We start from the raw sequence: 17,360 nt of genomic DNA on the forward strand, positions 1-17,360 counted from the left end.
CCTTTCAGTTTGTGCTTTAAAAATTTTTTTAACGTTATACCGTGTTCTATAGCTAACTATTCTTCACTACTGAGGTCAGACATTTCTGCATACTCAACACAATGTCCTGTGAAACTTGATGTTTCCAGACTTACTGGAAAGAAAAAAAAAAAAGACCCTATTCTCAGGTATTGTTACCTCTAATCGTTTTGGGTGGTTCTTTCCCCAGCATTGGGTAGATTCCTCCATTCATTCATTCATCAAACTCGTCTGAACACTTGAGAGGGATCTTCTGTGGATCTTTGCATTACCTCTCTGCATAGTTCTCTCCTTTCCAGTAGTCTGTCTCCCTGAATTCAGCTCCATCGCCTTAACTCAGGGAATCTGTTGGTTCCATCTGGGCCCCTCACCCTATGGTGTGTGCAGGAAATTCTCTCAAACAGAATCAGGCAAGAGCAATTATAGGGTTCAGCTCATCTGAGTTCTCTCAGTAGTTCTTAGGGTTCTCTTAGCAGTAGCCTGATGCCCAGTGTCAAACAGTTGTTTCTTGTACTCGTTCATTTTTGTTGTTTTAAGGTGGGAAGGAAAGTCCAGCCCCTTTTACTCGATTCTGGTTGTAAACAGTAAGTCCTTCTTCATTTACCTCGTTTTCATTTAGGGACTGAAAATTCAGTCCACTATTCCTGTGGTTTTAAATAACTTTTTTTCTAATCTTACTTAAGAAGTTAATTTTTTAAATATAAAAGTTCATTAGACTAAATTTAAAATGTTAACCTTATTAAAATTGTTAAAAACCAAGAAAGAGCTCAGTAACCAGTTAAAAAACTTACCATTAGTTTAAATAGCTTGGCATACACTCTGTGCATGTATGAATTTAAAAGTCATAAAAACCTAAATCTATTAAGTTTTCCTTAAAAGATATGAAAAAGGAGCTAAAATGATGGAAACTACAGCAAACACTTCAGTTTTAATTATATTTTAACATACTTAGAACATTTAACACTATTCCTTCATAAGTCAAAAATATAGCAAATTGCATCCATATATATTCAAAAGTTCTGAAATAGTGCACATGATAACACAATAATACACTAAAACATACTTCATTGATGAAATAATACCATACTAAATGAGACAAGAGCAGACACACTAAAATCACAAATCACTATATTTCCACAAAAGGTTTTTAATACCAAATAATAAAGATGTCAACATGGGAGATACTGGAAAAGCTCTATAGGTAGAAAAAGAAAGCTAGTGACATTTTGTTGAGTAATTTTACATATGCACAATAGCCAAAGCACAAAACAACAAACCAATTAAACTGTGCATATGAATTCATGCATTAAACACTGTGCATGCTAAAATTTACCTGAATTATATGAACATAAGGCTTTATCTGGAAAAAAAATTAAAATGTCAAAATAAATTTAAAACTCTTTATATGCAAAAGGGATATTAAAATCTAATTTCTGCTTCACACTACAGACTCTCATTTAACATTTTCATTTAAAAATTTAAAAGGCCATACTAATCAGAATAAAGTAATGAAGGAAGACACATCATATCTAAATTAGTAAAAATTTGAATTATAAATTTTAGTAGGAACTTTGAACACATGAAACTATTAGAGGCTAAGAAAGAAGCACAAATTAGAGAAGGTACATAAAATAAAAAAATTAATAATAGGCCTGCTCTGCATACTAATGATTATCAATTCTATTTTATATTATATGGCCATATAACATACCATTAAATGTAAGACATAACTGTTACACACAGAAATTTGGCACACAAGAAGAACTAATAAACTTAAATTGAAGAGATAATAGAGAAACATTATTAATTTTGGAATTTCTGATTTTGGAAAAAGTATATCTTAAAACTGATTTCTTTTGTACAAATAAAACTGAAAATTTGTAAACAACAAGCTATTTTGACATTCTCATTCAATAAAAAATATAATTCGTAGAAATCATCACAGTTAAGCTGCTGCTGCTGTTGCTGCTAAGTCGCTTCAGTTGTGTCTGACTCTGTGCGACCCCATAGACAGCAGCCCACCAGGATCCCCCGTCCCTGAGATTCTCCAGGCAAGAACACTGGAGTGGGTTGCCATTTCCTTCTCCAATGCATGAAAGTGAAAAGTGAACATGAAGTCGCTCAGTCGTGCCCGACTCTTAGCGACCCCATGGACTGCAGCCTACCAGGCTCCTCCGTCCATGGGATTTTCCAGGCAAAAGTACTGGAGTGGGTTGCCATTGCCTTCTCACAGTTAAGTTAGCAGAATACAAATTTAGTTAGATTCATCTATTTCTAAATATTTACCAAGTTTCAAAAGGTAGCATAATATTAACAAATTGTTTTTACATTTAAAAGAAGAGTAAATTATCATCTGAATATTAAAGGAGTCTATGAACTAACATGCCCCCAAAATACTAATTAGTGAAAAAATGCCATATTATCTGGAAAAAAGTAAATATTTATCCTAACACATCTACGTTGTTAGCTGAAAGTCAATGAATCACAGGAGGACAAAATAATAGGTTCTCTAGTTGTTATGGAATTAGTTTCTAATGTTTAATTAAAAATTTTAATGTGAATGACAATTCTAAACTTTACTTAACAGATAGAGAAGTAGTACACTATCCAGTACCATCCATGATTAATCTGTCTCATTGGTAATCTATACATTGCTGGAATTATATATAGTATTTTGAGAAAAAAAACTTTATTCTGGACACTATAAAGGAATTTCATAAAACATAAATATAAAATTGTGGAAATCAGAAAATAGTAGTTAAATAATTTAAGTGTATTAGTTAAATAGTTAAATAATTTAAGTGTATTAACATTTTGTCAAGGGCATATTTTCATAAATGAACAAAAAACTGAATCAAGTAGATTAGGATTTTAAAAAAAATCAACACAAACTCTAATTCATTTTAGAAACACTATTAATCTATCTGGTTTCAAACTTACAACATTTTCAAAAAAGAAAGACTATATTTGCCATAAATTTTTGTAAGTTTGAAACCAGATGAATTAATAGTGTTTCTCATATGAATTAAAATTTGTGTTGGGTTTTTTTAAAAATCCTAGTTTATGATAATCTTCTCTCAGTTTCCTTCTATTACTTTCATATATCAGCTTGGTTAAATATTTATGTTTCCCAGTCCCTTAACATTTCAAATTTTTTTAATTCTGAAATTAATTGTAGTATACCATATAAGGCCGTGGTGCGCTGGTAAAGGTTAGACAACTATCTCTCTGGTAGAAAAAAAGCCTTGTAACACATGCCTATTTCCATAATGTAAAAACTCCCATACAGCCAGTTTCAAGCTACCAAAGTCACTGCATGTGAAGGGAAGAGATGAATATACAATTGGCTCTATCTCCAGCATACTACTGGAAAAGAATTGTTGACCATACTGAAATTAAAATATAATTGGAAGAAATAATCCCAGAGGACATTACTATGGTAAACAAAGTAAAAAGGCTTATAAAAGATTCTTCAAGATGTTTAAAATTCTTATTATACCACAAAGGAAAAAGACAACTCTGAGAATAACAGCAATTTTTATCCAAAAAAGAAAGACAAAGAAAATAAGAAGAGATAAAATTCCAACAATTTTCTAAACAAGAAAAAAGGCAGAAGAAAAAGCAGTATTTTAACAACTGTACAAAAACATATCACAAGTAAATAGCTAATATTTCAAAATTGTCATATAAAGAGGTAATCACAAAGCATGCAGCAAAAAATTGCAGGAAAATCATAAGAGTTAATAAATAAAAATAACATGTTACTTTATAAAAGATTTAATTGCTACAGTGTATGCCTAGCGTTCTGCAGTCCATGGGATTGCAGAGTTGGACACGATTTAGCGAATGAATAACAACAACAAATAAAATTTTAAATTGTAATATGAATTGTTATATAATATTTCCTTAAAACATTGAACATAATTGTAAATCTAACTAAATATCTATATCAAAAAACTATTTCACATGCTGATACAATTAACATTTTCACTGGTTTTAAAATTCTCTGTAGATATCAGTATCACATCAAATACTGTTTATCAAATATTTAGAATGATGATATTTATAACCATACTTATTTGCCATATGCAAAATCATATTAATATATCCAAACCCTAGTATTTATAATGGATATATATTTACTAAAAAATATTTTTGAAATGTTTAGTAAAAAATAAAAATATATTTTTGGAATGTTTTCCCTTCTTCATGTCATTCTGCTGTCTGTGTTCTTCAAAGGTAACTTTGAATCTGAAAATTTTGTTCTTGGGAACAATATCCAGATGTAGCAACAAGTCCTTGATAAAACTGAGAGTACCTGCACTGATAATATATAATGCCTTTTTTCTCAAGAACATGATGATGAAAGTATAATTTCATATCCTTTCTCCATCTTGAATCATCTGGACATTATGGGTTAATGACAGATTGAACTGATCTAAGTTTACTAAAGTGAAAGTGAAAATTGCTCAGTCTTGTCAAACTCTTTGCAACCTGGTGGACTGTAGCCTACCAGGCTCCTCTGTCCATGGAATTCTACAGGCAAGAATACTGGGGTGGGTTGCCATTCCCTTCTCCAGGGGATCTTCCAGACCCAGGGATTGAACCTGGCTCACCTGCTTTGCAGGCAAATTCTTTACAGTCTGAGCGACCAGGTGTACTGTGCCCTTCTTTCTTTCAAAGGTATTTGAGAATTGTCTGTGAAGCACTCTGCTGTTAAGAGGACCCCTCATAGTTTGTTAAGTCATTTATATCATTATTTCAATTATATACCACTCAGAGATGGTCTTATGTGATTTTCTCTTTTTATTACAATTGGTCTAATAAATATGCCCTTGGGAAGAAAGGAACAATGAAATAATCAGTCCAACTACCAAGAAGTATAAGGCTTAATTCATTTTTAGTTTATAGAAATGCAAGTGATTTCTGTGTATTGATTTTGTATCCTGCAACTTTGCTAAATTTACTGATTAGCTCTAGTAATTTTCTGATACTATCTTTATGGTTTTCTGTGTATAGTATCACGTCATCTGCAAACAGTGAGAGCTTTACTTCTTCTTTCCTGATCTGGATTCCTTTTATTTCTTTTACTTCTCTGATTCCTGTAGCTAGGACTTTCAGAACTACATTAAATAACAGTGGTTAAAGCAGACACCCTTGTCTTGTTCCTAATCTTAGGGGGAATGCTTTCAGTTTTTCACCATTGAGAATAAAGTTTGCTGTAGACTTATCACATAGGGCCTTTACTATGTTGAGGTAGGTTCTTTCTATGCCCATTTTTTGAAGAGTTTTAATCAAAAATGGGTGCTGAATTTTGTCAAAGGCTTTTTCTGCATCTATTGAGATCATCATATGGTTTTTATCTTTCAATTTGTTAATATGGTGTATCACATTGATTTGCATATATTGAAGAATCCTTGCACCCTGGAATAAACCCAACTGAGTCATGGTGTATGAACTTTTTGACGTGCTGCTGAATTCTGTTTGCTAAAATTTTGTTGAGGATTTTTGCATCTACGTTCATCAGTGATATTGGCCTGTAGTTTTCTTGTTTTGTGTTGTCTTTGTCTGGTTTTGGTATCAGGGTGATAGTGGCCTCATAGAAAGAGTTTGGAAGTATTCAATGTAAGTTTTCACTGTTAGTATTTAGAATGAAGCATTTTACAAGTTTAAGACAAATAATCAAAGGATTATACTATTTCTTAAAACTGTGTAAAGGGCATTACTATAGTCAATACAGAACAAAAGACACTAAAGTTTTCAAACTCCAGCTCTTTCTTCACAAATATTGTAAAATACCTAATATTTTAAATGATTTCAGAGAGTGAATATGAGTGTTTTCTGTCAAGGATATAGCTCCTCTTTTTAAAATTAAAATTTATGTTCATTATTTTAAGAATCACAATTTATAAAAAAGTTTTCAAATAAGGAAAACAGATTAGATGTAAAAATATTGCAAGATACTAATTAAAGCTTACATTTTTATTGCAGATATTTTCATAATAAATAGACAAATAGAGAAAAGCCATTTCCCCCTCATTTTTTCACTGTAATTTACTGCTTTCTCTAATATTTACTACATTTAACTTCCTCCAATTCCAAAATACACATCTACATTTACAAGCAAGATAGACATTTGTTTATACAATACAATGAAGAGAATCCCCTCCCCTCAAAGCACATTTTCCCCTTGTTGTAGCACATCAGGAGAAGTAATAAATCATGTTAAGATGCTATTCCTTTCATTCTTCTACCCTCAGGTTCTATTTAAAAATTAAAATCTCCTAATCCTTAGCCTGGTACACAGTGCTTTCTGCAGTAAGTCTCATCATAATAAATTCCCTTATGTCTCTACTTTCCCAAACTTACAGTTCACTTCCCTTACCTCCATTTATTAAAATTCGACTTAGTCTTTCATATATAGCTAAAATGCTCATCACAACTTGCACTATTCTCATATTCCTAAATTACTACACCACTCCACAAAAGCTTACAGTTTTAATTTTATAACCCTCCTTCTTATATATGATTTTAAAAATTATACAAAGTTAGAAATTAATTATTGCAAGACCACATACAGGGATAGAAATTATGTTTTATTATAGACTTTTGTGTTTCTTTGAATTAGGGACATATATCTTTCAGGATGGAAAGCTATGAGAGATGAAGATACTACAGGCTTACTAATGAGATTATGCTAAAAGACAGAAACAAAGAGGAGTGTAGATGGCTAAAAAGAAGGCAAATGCCGCTAAAGGACATGATTTGGCAGAATCTGTAAGGAGACCATGGTTAAAGAGCCTTGTAAATAATAGGAACCCAGGCTCTAAGACTTCTCCAGAGTCCAGTGATATTTTAGGATTCCAGGATAGTAGCTACATGAAGTACCTCAGAAGTTGGATGCTAAGCACCATAGCAACCAGCATTAGTAACAATTTCTATGTGTAGACCTGGTTTCAGAAACCAGTGCACACTGGGACATACCAGTGAACTCAAAGGAATAAAAAGTAGTAGGTTTTTCCTGAATGTTGTCCTTTTTTAGGGTTTTCTAGAACCTCGGTTGAGAGTTGAGAGTAGGTAAGAAGAAGGAATGACTGCTATTTGACTACAAAAATGGGAACCTAAGAGTCAGATTAAATAAAATTTTTTAAAAAGTGCATTTCACAGACAAGTTTGTAAATAATGGTTTTGCTTGCTACTTAGGTATTATGTATCTTTGGATCAATCACAATGTCAAGCACCATAAGCATAACAGGTGACTATTTGTTGATGTCATTAAAATAATGTGGATCTTGAAAGAAAGTAAGAAGGGAGAAAAAAGACAAATCAAAATTAAATGATGTATAAAATATTAAGCAAAATTTATAAGAAATTACATGTTAATTTATAAATTATCCCAATAAAAGGTAAACTTTTCCAGATGGATTTTAGAAAATAAAGTTTACATTGTTTTCAATAGACAAATCTTAAATACAAGTATACAGAGAGCTGAAAATAAAAGGATTGAGAAAGTTATACCGTACCAAAAAAAAAAAAGCAGCTGCAGCAAGAGTAACATCAAAGCATATCTTAAGGAAAAAGTATTCCTAAGAGAGGCATTATGTAATGATACAATTATCAATCTATTAGGAAAAAAATATAACAATTCTAGTTTTGTAGGCACCTAATAACATATCCTGAAAATATATATAACAAATAGTGACAAATCATGGGTGGGGATTTTAATATACCTCTCTTAATCACTGATGAAGTAATCAGATGAAAAATCAAGGAAAAAAACCCAGAATATTTGAAAAATGAAGTTAATAAACCCAATAAACAACATATGTTGAACACATACCAAACTATGACAAGATAAACATTCTTTTAAAGAACAATTACTAAAATTGATTACATACTACACCATAAAGCAAACAGTTAATGTTAAAGACTGCAATTATTCAAAGTGAATACTCCTACAAGATGGTTATTATGCTCAATTTCAATGTTTTACAAAATCCTAGAAAATCCCTAAAGTTTGAAAATTTAACAATGTATTCCTAAAAAATCCACAGGTAAATGAAAGTACAATAATATATTATCACACCACATTAAAAATTATCTATGTATTCTTCTGAAGAGATGACGAGAAACAAATGAAACTTAAAGGAAAAGTTTCCTATTAAGGAGAACTTAAGTAGGAAAATGGAGAAGGCAGTGGCACCCCACTCCAGTACTCTTGCCTGGAAAATCCCATGGACAGAGGAGCCTGGTAGGCTGCGGTCCATGGGGTCGCTAAGAGTTGGATACTACTGAGCGACTTCACTTTCACTTTTCACTTTCATGCATTGGAGAAGGAAATGGCAACCCACTCCAGTGTTCTTGCCTGGAGAATCCCAGGGACGGGGGAGCCTGGTGGGCTGCCGTCTATGGGATCACACAGAGTCGGACACGACTGAAGTGACTTAGCAGCAGTAAGTAGGAAAAAAAAATAATGGAAAAGAAAAGAAATATACAGCCTAAAAAGTAAACAAACAAAAAGTTTACTGTTTGAAAGACTAGTAGATTGATAGCACATCAGCAAATCTGACCAAGAACAATAAAAGGAAAAGGAACAAATTACAATATAAGGGAAAAGAGGACATGACTACACACTCAATAGACATTAAATAGACAATATGATGCTATTATGAACAAATTTAGTGCAAATTTTTTTTCAAAATTGGAGAAATATTCAAATTCCAAGAAGAATCCAACCTAACAAACCTGACACAAGAAAACATAAAATTTTGAATAGTTTTAAATGTAGTACAGAAACTGAAAATGTAATTCAGCACCTACAAAGAAATTGCCAACCCTGGTAACATAAATGGTGAATACTTCTAAACATGTACAGGAAAAAAATACCAATAATATACACATTCTTTCAAGCAACAGAAAATGAGGAAGAATTTATGAAGCCAGAGAAGTGCTGAAATAAAAGCTCAACAAGGATATTACAAAAAAGGAAAATAAAGACATCAAATAAAGAAAGAAGTAAAATTTCCTAATATTTTGTATGAACCCAGCAGCAGAATATGGATAACAAAAGCAAATAAGTTGTTACAAAAAGAAAGAAAACTCTTCTCCCTTCTCTCTCTCTCAGGAATACAGATGCAAAAATTCTACACATATTAACAAACTGAATCCAGAGACAGATAAAATGATAATGCATCATGAGATACTTGGGTTTATTAAAGGAATGCAAGATAACTTTAACATTTAAAATCAATACAATTTACCAATTAGAACAAGACTATATACATATATTTATATCCACATACACAGAGGAAAACTGATATAATTCAAATCCATTCATGATTAAAACTTTTCATTCAACCAGGAATTAAATAGAACTTTCGGAATCTCCAAAAGTAGCATAAAAATCTTATGAAAATATCAAGAAATATAAATGTAATATAAATATAAATAATCCAAAAGAAAAATGAGCAAGAAATCTGACTATATTCTCCATAAAAGAAGATATCTAAATAGTCAATTAACCTAAGAAAAGGCTATTAGAGAAATGTAAATTAAAGCCACAGTGAGGTAATACTACACACCCACCTGAATGAGTGAATGAAAAGAACTAAAAATACCAAATATAAAGTAAGCATATAGGAAAACTCAAACCCTCATTCACTGCTGTAAGAAGTATACATTTGGATAGTTTGGGGAAACTGTAACACAATGTCTACAGCAATTGAGTATATGTACATCCTCTTACCTACCTACTCTATTATTAGGTATATCCAGAGCAAAAATGAACACATGTGATTACCAAAAGGCATGTTCAATAAGCACTCTCGGGAACAGTCAAAATCTGAAAGCAAACTGTCAATCAATTGTAGGCTTTTTAAATTAAATAAACAATTTAATTCCCCAAACTAGTGATTTTAACTAAATACCTTCACATTATAACCTTCTTAGAAGGCTGCTAATAAACAATAGAGTATCAAAATTTGTAAATAGTTTAAATCACACTTTAAAGCCAAGATAAGCAATTCCTTTGTATAGTTATTACCTCTGACCAAAGCATAAAACTCACTTAGACAAATAGCTTTCATAACCAACCTAAAAATAAGATATATTGGTGTATATTTATAGAAATAAATTGCATATGGCAATGAAAATGATAAACAACTTCAATTATATGCAACAATATTTATGAGTCATACAACATAGTGGTAAGGGAAAAAGTCACATATTATATATGTGATACAATATATAAATATATTGTGTAATCTCGTTTCTACAGAATTCATATATGTGTGAGTATTCCATTTATATGAAATTAAAAATAAGTGAAAGTATTCGGTCATATGTTATCTTGACAGTGGGAATAATTACTGGAAGAGAGCAGAAGAGAGGCTGGAAAGATGCAGATGATATTTTATTTCTTGATGTGGATGTTAGGTACATGCTGTGGTTTCTTACTCAAAATTGATCCATGAGTATATTTAAAATTTACACATGTTTCTATATGAATTCTATACATCAGTAAAAAGTCTATATAAAGATGTAGAGTTCTAGATTTATGGACACAGCGGAGGAAGGGGAAGGTAGGACGAATTGAGAGAGTAGCACTGAAATATATATATTACCATGTGTAAAACAGATAGCTAACAGGAAGTTGCTATACAATGCAGGGAGTTTAGCCGGGAGCTCTGTGACAACCTAGAGGGGTGGGATGGGGTAGGAGATGGGAGGGAGGTTCAGGAAGGAGGGGACATATGTATACCTGTCGCTGATTCATGTTTATGTATGGCAGAAACCGACACAACATTTTAAAGCAATTATCCTCGAATTAAAAATAATAATGTAGAGTTTTGCTTCTTAGAATAATTGGGTAGCTTATATCAAACTAACTCTCCTGTCAGTAATAATTCTAAATTCTGGAAAAATATTTTAATACAAAACTATTCAAAGATACCAGAGAACAAACTCAGGCAGAAATTCGCAATATGAGCCTTGAAATAAAAGAAAGAAAGTGAAAGTCACTCAGCCGTGTCCAACTCTTTGTGACCCCATGGAGTATAGTTCATGGAATTCTCCAGGCCAGAATACTTGAGTGGGTAGCCTATCCCTTCTCCAGGGGATCTTCCCAACCCAGGGATCGAACTGGGGTCTTCTGCGTTGCAGGAGGATTCTTTACCAGCTGAGCTACAGGGAAGCCCAAGAAAAGGATCTATTTAACCAGTTTTCTCTTAATGGCCTTCCCCATAAGGTTCACTGCAGAGAAATTACAGATCAGCAAAATACCTCAGTCTTACAAGGCTGAGAAGCCAGAGATCAGAATTCAGAATTGTGAGAGCAGCTGTGATTGCACAGAAATCCTGGAATGGAGGGAACCAGAGAAGGAGGAGACGAAAAACTTACACTTAATGGTCCCCAAAATTCTTACCTAAAATTATAAACTGCAGAGAGAAAAACAAGAAGAAACCTAGCAGAAAGCCACAGTCGAAAGGCTAAACGGTCTGCAAGATTTCAGCAACGCCCTGATGTATAGGAAACGGAGTTTGGAGTTTAAATCTTATTAGTTATAGGTTTTGGCCAAATTTTGAACTCTGTCTAGAGTTCAGAACTTAGACATAAGAACCACAAATTAGACTAAGGATTATAACTTAGAACTATGCAAAGGATCAAAATAGAACAAAAATAAAAATGAAACACATCTTCCATTGATATTAAGTGATACTTTAGTAATTTCACTGTTTGCTAAAATAAAACACAATATTCTTCAAAATTCAGTCTCTAAAGTATATTAAACACAATGTCCAGTAATCTACTACTACAAAACATTAGTAGATATATAAAACATACAGAATGTGATCCCTAGGCAAAGAAAGAAAGAAAAATATTAATAAGCCCACATAAGACTAAGATGTTGGAATTAGTATACTTTAAAATAAATACTATATAGAGCTTGATGGCTGGGTGGCATCACTGACTCAATGGACATGAGTTTGGGTAAACTCTGGGAGTTGGTGATGGACAGGGAGGCCTGGCGTGCTGTGATTCATGGGGTCGCAAAGAGTCAGACACGACTAAGCGACTGAACTGATAGATAGCTTAAAGAATTTATAGTATTATACATATAGATATAAATTATATATTATATGACATATGTATTTATATCCACATATGCGTATATATAATATAATCCTATAAATTCTTTAATATATCGACATACACCTACACATGGGCTTCACAGGTGGCTCAGTGGTAAAGAATCTGCCTGCCAATGCAGAAGATGCAGGTTCCATCCCTGGGTAGGGAAGATCCCCTGGAGAAGGAAAGGGCAACCTGCTCCAGTATCTTTGCCTGGGAAATCCCATGGACAGAGGAGCCTGGTGGGCTACAGTCCAAGGGGCTGCAAAGACTCTGACATGACTTAGAGACTAAGCAAGCACACATCTGCCCACACACATTTGTTTGTACATACATACACACATATAATAAAACAAAGGGAACAGGAAAGATACAGTAACTTCTAAGAAAACCAAATATAAAACTTAAAATGAAAAATGTAATGTATTTAATAAGATAATTCACAGAATTTTTTTTTCTGGAAAATTGAACACTGTAGAACGAAATATCAGTTAACTTGAAGATAGGTAAATAAAAATAATCAAAACTGAGGAAGAGAGGAAAAAATTATAAAACAACAACATAGACTCAGTAACCTATGAAAAACCGTCAGAAGATTTTATATATGTAATCCCCATCCAGAAAGGAGAGCAGGGAGGCAACTGGGTACAGAACTGAAAGAAATATTGACCCCACTGCCCCCAAATAGTTGGAATCCTGAAAGACTTTAATTATAAGGTCATGTCTCTTTTCTCTTATACCTTTCAACAGTATCGTTTTAGTTCTAGCTCTATGATTTGTTTGCATTCACTTTTCCATGAAGACTTGTGGTCATGAAGGTGAATAAAACTATAGTAGATATAATGCTTTCTTCTTTAAAGAGTAAAAGAGGTTTAACATTTGAGACATCAAAGAGAAGAATCTGGTTATTATGAGAGAAAAATAAGAATGAAGTACCAAATTAAAGAAAACTCTGATTGGATCTTTATGGTTCAAATTGTGATGAGAATAAGATGTTAATAATGTTAATAATGTTATTTGTTAAAAGATATTATTTCTCAAGAAATAAATAAGTAAAGGAAGATTTTTACCTTAAGATACTATAAAACTTTAAATAAATAAAAGTAAAGAATATAACAATAAAATGTAAATATCAAAATATATTTTCCAATCTCTTTATGTTTCAAGAAAGTTATGAATAGTTTCTCATCAATGAATCAAAAATAAAATGATGTGAATATGTGAGCTATTTTGCCAACCTCATTTCTCTACTGATGCATTTTAATTATTTGAGCTTGTAGCTTCAGTCTTGCTGACATATTTTTAAAGATGCTTAGTTAATCACTCTTTGAAATATCTACTGCTCTCTTCCCCATTCTTTGGTGTTATCAAAACAACAATGTCTGTGAAGGGAGTGGGCAACAGTAGCCTGAAGAAAAAGTGTTGTAAGAAATGTTAATTCCTCATCATTAAAGTTTTGACTCCTGACAGCCTAATTTCATTAGACTTTTGAACAACAAGCATGTAACCATTGCTATAAATTTTCTAAAACACAACATTCTTATTTTGCAACATGCAGGGATACCGGTATAAAAGGTCATCTATTTCAAATACTTTCACCAATCATTTGTGAAATCACTTAAAGCTTACAATCAAAGTTGTCTGGACAGCATCTCAAAAACATTTTTTCAGACTATTTAAACTAACTACAAATGCACGACACAATTATATTTAGAAGAGCTTTCAGATTTTTAAAAATATATTATTAAATGATAAATTACTAATATCTTCTTAATGAGATACTGCTTTGAATAATCTGAATCTACAAATTTAAAATAGAAAATCATCAGAGGAAAGAACAGAATCCCAACATTACCATTTATTCACTTTAAAGAACAACAAATGTCCAAGTACATTTAATAAATTAATAGCTTCAGAATCCTATTCATAAGCTTCAGAGATTGAATTACCAAAACTTTTATTATGTGGATGTAGGGAATAAATAAGGTGTTATTATACATTTTTGATGGCTAGTTATTCATACATATGTGCATGCGTGCTCAGTCACTTTAGTTGTGTCAGATTCCATGTGACCCTATGGACTATATCCTGCCAGGCTCCTCTGTCCATATGATTCTCCAGGCAAGAACACTGGAGCAAGATGCCATGCCCTCCTCCAGAGCATCTTCCCAACCCAAGAATCGAACCCATCTCTCCTGTGTCTCCTGCTTTACAGGCAGATTCTTTATCCACTGAGCCACCTGGGAAGCCCATTCATACATGTATGTTCCCTCAAATAAGTTAATCATATGATCCTTGACAATTTAAACATACTTGTAAATAATTTCCATATAAACCTTTCCATGGAGAAAAAAACCTAAAGGAGGTTCTATTCATCAATAAAATCTTAAAATAATTAATATACTTACTTACTAACACCCTAACTTGAACCTGTCATTGATGAGCAACATATACTTAGCCAATGGTAATATCTTTAACTTTCTGACTACCCCTGAGTATTATCTCCTAATCTTCCTTTAACACACCATTTTTACCAATCTTTATGCCTACACATTGCTAATAAATTATAATAAAATTTTAATGTAAAACACCAAATTCAGTCATATATTCAAATATTGAAAATTAATTTTATTAGAAGTTAATTGATAGTGGCGAGACTCATACAGTACAACATGGAGTTATTATTTCACCCAGGGGTTAATTTAATATTATTAATGATTACTTAACAGAAGAGCCATTGTAAGGATGGAAAATATTAATATCTGCAAAATTGATTAAATTAATTTCAAGAATATCCATGATTTATACAGATAACTAGAAAGTCCTCTATTATCATACCTCACATACACTATTCTTAGCTAGGGAGGGAAAAAATGAAAATTATTCATAGATTTAAGAGTTTCAGATACTAAGAGTCATCAAACCTACTCTTTATTACAATAACAACTAGAGTAAATAGAGAAGGGGCCAGTGCTGCAAGAAAGGGCAATAGAAGCTAGCATTAATAGCCTATAAACCTAATCTACAGGAATTAGTACAAAATGAATTATACTAGCAACCTTCATGTAGTAGTAACTCATCAACATACATTGTGATTTAGAGACAATGTACTGAGTAGATTATAGGGTTAGAAAGAGCAGACACTCTAAATTTAGTCAACATAAATTTCATGATAATGTAGTTACAACAAACAATGTTGTGATGACAACTGCAAATAAAGATGTGTGGGTGTTCACTCTGGGGGGAATTGAAAAAAGTGAGTGCTGTAAAATTAGTGTTAAATTAATCCCCTCCAAGGGTAAGAGGTTGTATCTAATGGAAATAAAATTCCAGTAATTAGATTATTTTAAAAAGAAGTTAATACACATCTCTATGCTTTCCTATGACTAATTATTCCATAAAGTCAATGCTTTTCTCTAATTCTCTATTCAACAAACAACCTTCTGATATGTAATTTAGCCCTCTATTCATCAAAAAGGCTGTGATTCATTTATACAAGTTATTTGTTATATGGTCAAGTATCTTTACCATGATTGATGTCATGATGACATAGCATTTATGCTTATAAATTTGTACTTCTGAAATTTAGTTAATCTCAATCAGTTCTCCATTACTTGACAAAAAAGTTGCTAAACGTGAAACTCGATGGCTCCATGAATACTATCCAAAGCCAAAAGCATCCACTTCACCTATCACAAAGATTCATCAGAAAAAAGCAAATAAACCTGAGCTGCAAGATCAACAAACCAACAATGCCATTTTCCATCTTCAATGTGGAAAATATTTCTAAGTTTCCTTTAAGATTCTCTGAATAATCTATTTTATAGTTTGGACTATGCAAAATTCAGGATAAAATGCAAACGCTGATAACAACAACAATAATATCAGTTTATACTCCTGACATTAACTCTTAGAACTGTCCTGTGACGTATTATTTCCATTTTCTAAGTGAAGAAAGGGAAACAGAGAGAGATGACCTACCTCAAGTCATACAATAGTTAAACGAGAGAATTAAAACTTAAAGTTTATCTGAGTAATGTTCATAGACGTGGTTTCAACCACTATGCTATACTTTTATCCTACATATTCCTAAAAAATTTGGCTTAATGAAGGTAGAAATCATAATTTCAGATATCTACAGCTACATGACCAAATTCTACTACATTAACTATTTCATTTCAATATTTTAGATTCTAAGAGGCAAAGTTAAAACACTGTGAAGTTTTAACCCAGTGAAGCAGTGTGTCATACTGCGATACGTGAATACAACATGCATTCAGTTAAGTGTATCAGTTTAAAAGCTTTAAGAACAGCTGTGAAAACACTAATAGATACCTGCTAATACCCATAATGGTATCCTTAAATTCTCTGTCATATATATCATTCAAGATGTTTCAATTAATTTATGAAAAATTTTACTGAAAACTTACTTTGCAACCTCCGTGTTGGGCTCTCTCCATGGAGTTGTCGTCGTGGCATATATGGTGAAGGATGGGGAAGTGGCAATGAAGAAACATCGTGAGTCTGAAGTTTGTACCAATGTGGCTCATCATCTAATAATGCTGTTTCTAATTCAATTAAAATCTACAAAGCCAAGAGACAAAGAATTGTCATATGACAATAATATAGAATTTCTCTTAAATAATTTCATTATAATAGTAATATTGTTAGGTCAAAAGCAAGGTTATGCAATAGAATTGCCCATATGCTTGACACTAGTTAAATATATAAATATTTATAACTTATTGATGTAATAGCTTTATATACCTAAGACATTTATTTTGTAGATTTTCGAACTACTGGAAGCTGTAGGCAGACCCACTACTGCTGCTGCTAAGTCACATCAGTCGTGTCCGACTCTGTGCGACCTTGTAGTCGGCAGCCCACCAGGCACCCCCGTCCCTGGGATTCTCCAGGCAAGAACACTGGAGTGGGTTGCCAGTGCCTTCTCCAAGACCCTCTACTAGAGGCTGTTAAATATGACATTGATGAGATGTTTGGATGGCATCACCGACTCAATGGACATGAGTTTGGGTAAACTCCAGGGGTTGGTGATGGACAGGGAGGCCTGACATGCTGCAGTCCATGGGGTTGCAAAGAGTAGGTTGACTAAGCGACTGAACTGAACTGAAAGAGAACTTATTACTAAATGTCGGTAATTATAACTAATATATGTATACTGTTTTACAGTTTAAAAAGCATTTCACTTACAT

General features: G+C 32.6%; 1 protein-coding gene across 1 annotated transcript in view; it reads right to left on the reverse strand.

Annotated features, from left to right (window-relative positions):
* Positions 1–17,360, reverse strand: part of RIMS2 (regulating synaptic membrane exocytosis 2) — a 319,527-nt gene that overhangs the window by 250,227 nt on the left and 51,940 nt on the right. Inside the window, exon 10 of the mRNA XM_010863490.1 lies at positions 16,578–16,731. Coding sequence (XP_010861792.1) covers positions 16,578–16,731 — 154 coding nt within the window. The remainder of the gene's footprint in view (positions 1–16,577; positions 16,732–17,360) is intronic.

This window comes from Bison bison, unplaced genomic scaffold, assembly GCF_000754665.1.
Source record: "Bison bison bison isolate TAMUID 2011002044 unplaced genomic scaffold, Bison_UMD1.0 scf7180017864491, whole genome shotgun sequence".
Classification (NCBI taxonomy): domain Eukaryota; kingdom Metazoa; phylum Chordata; class Mammalia; order Artiodactyla; family Bovidae; genus Bison; species Bison bison.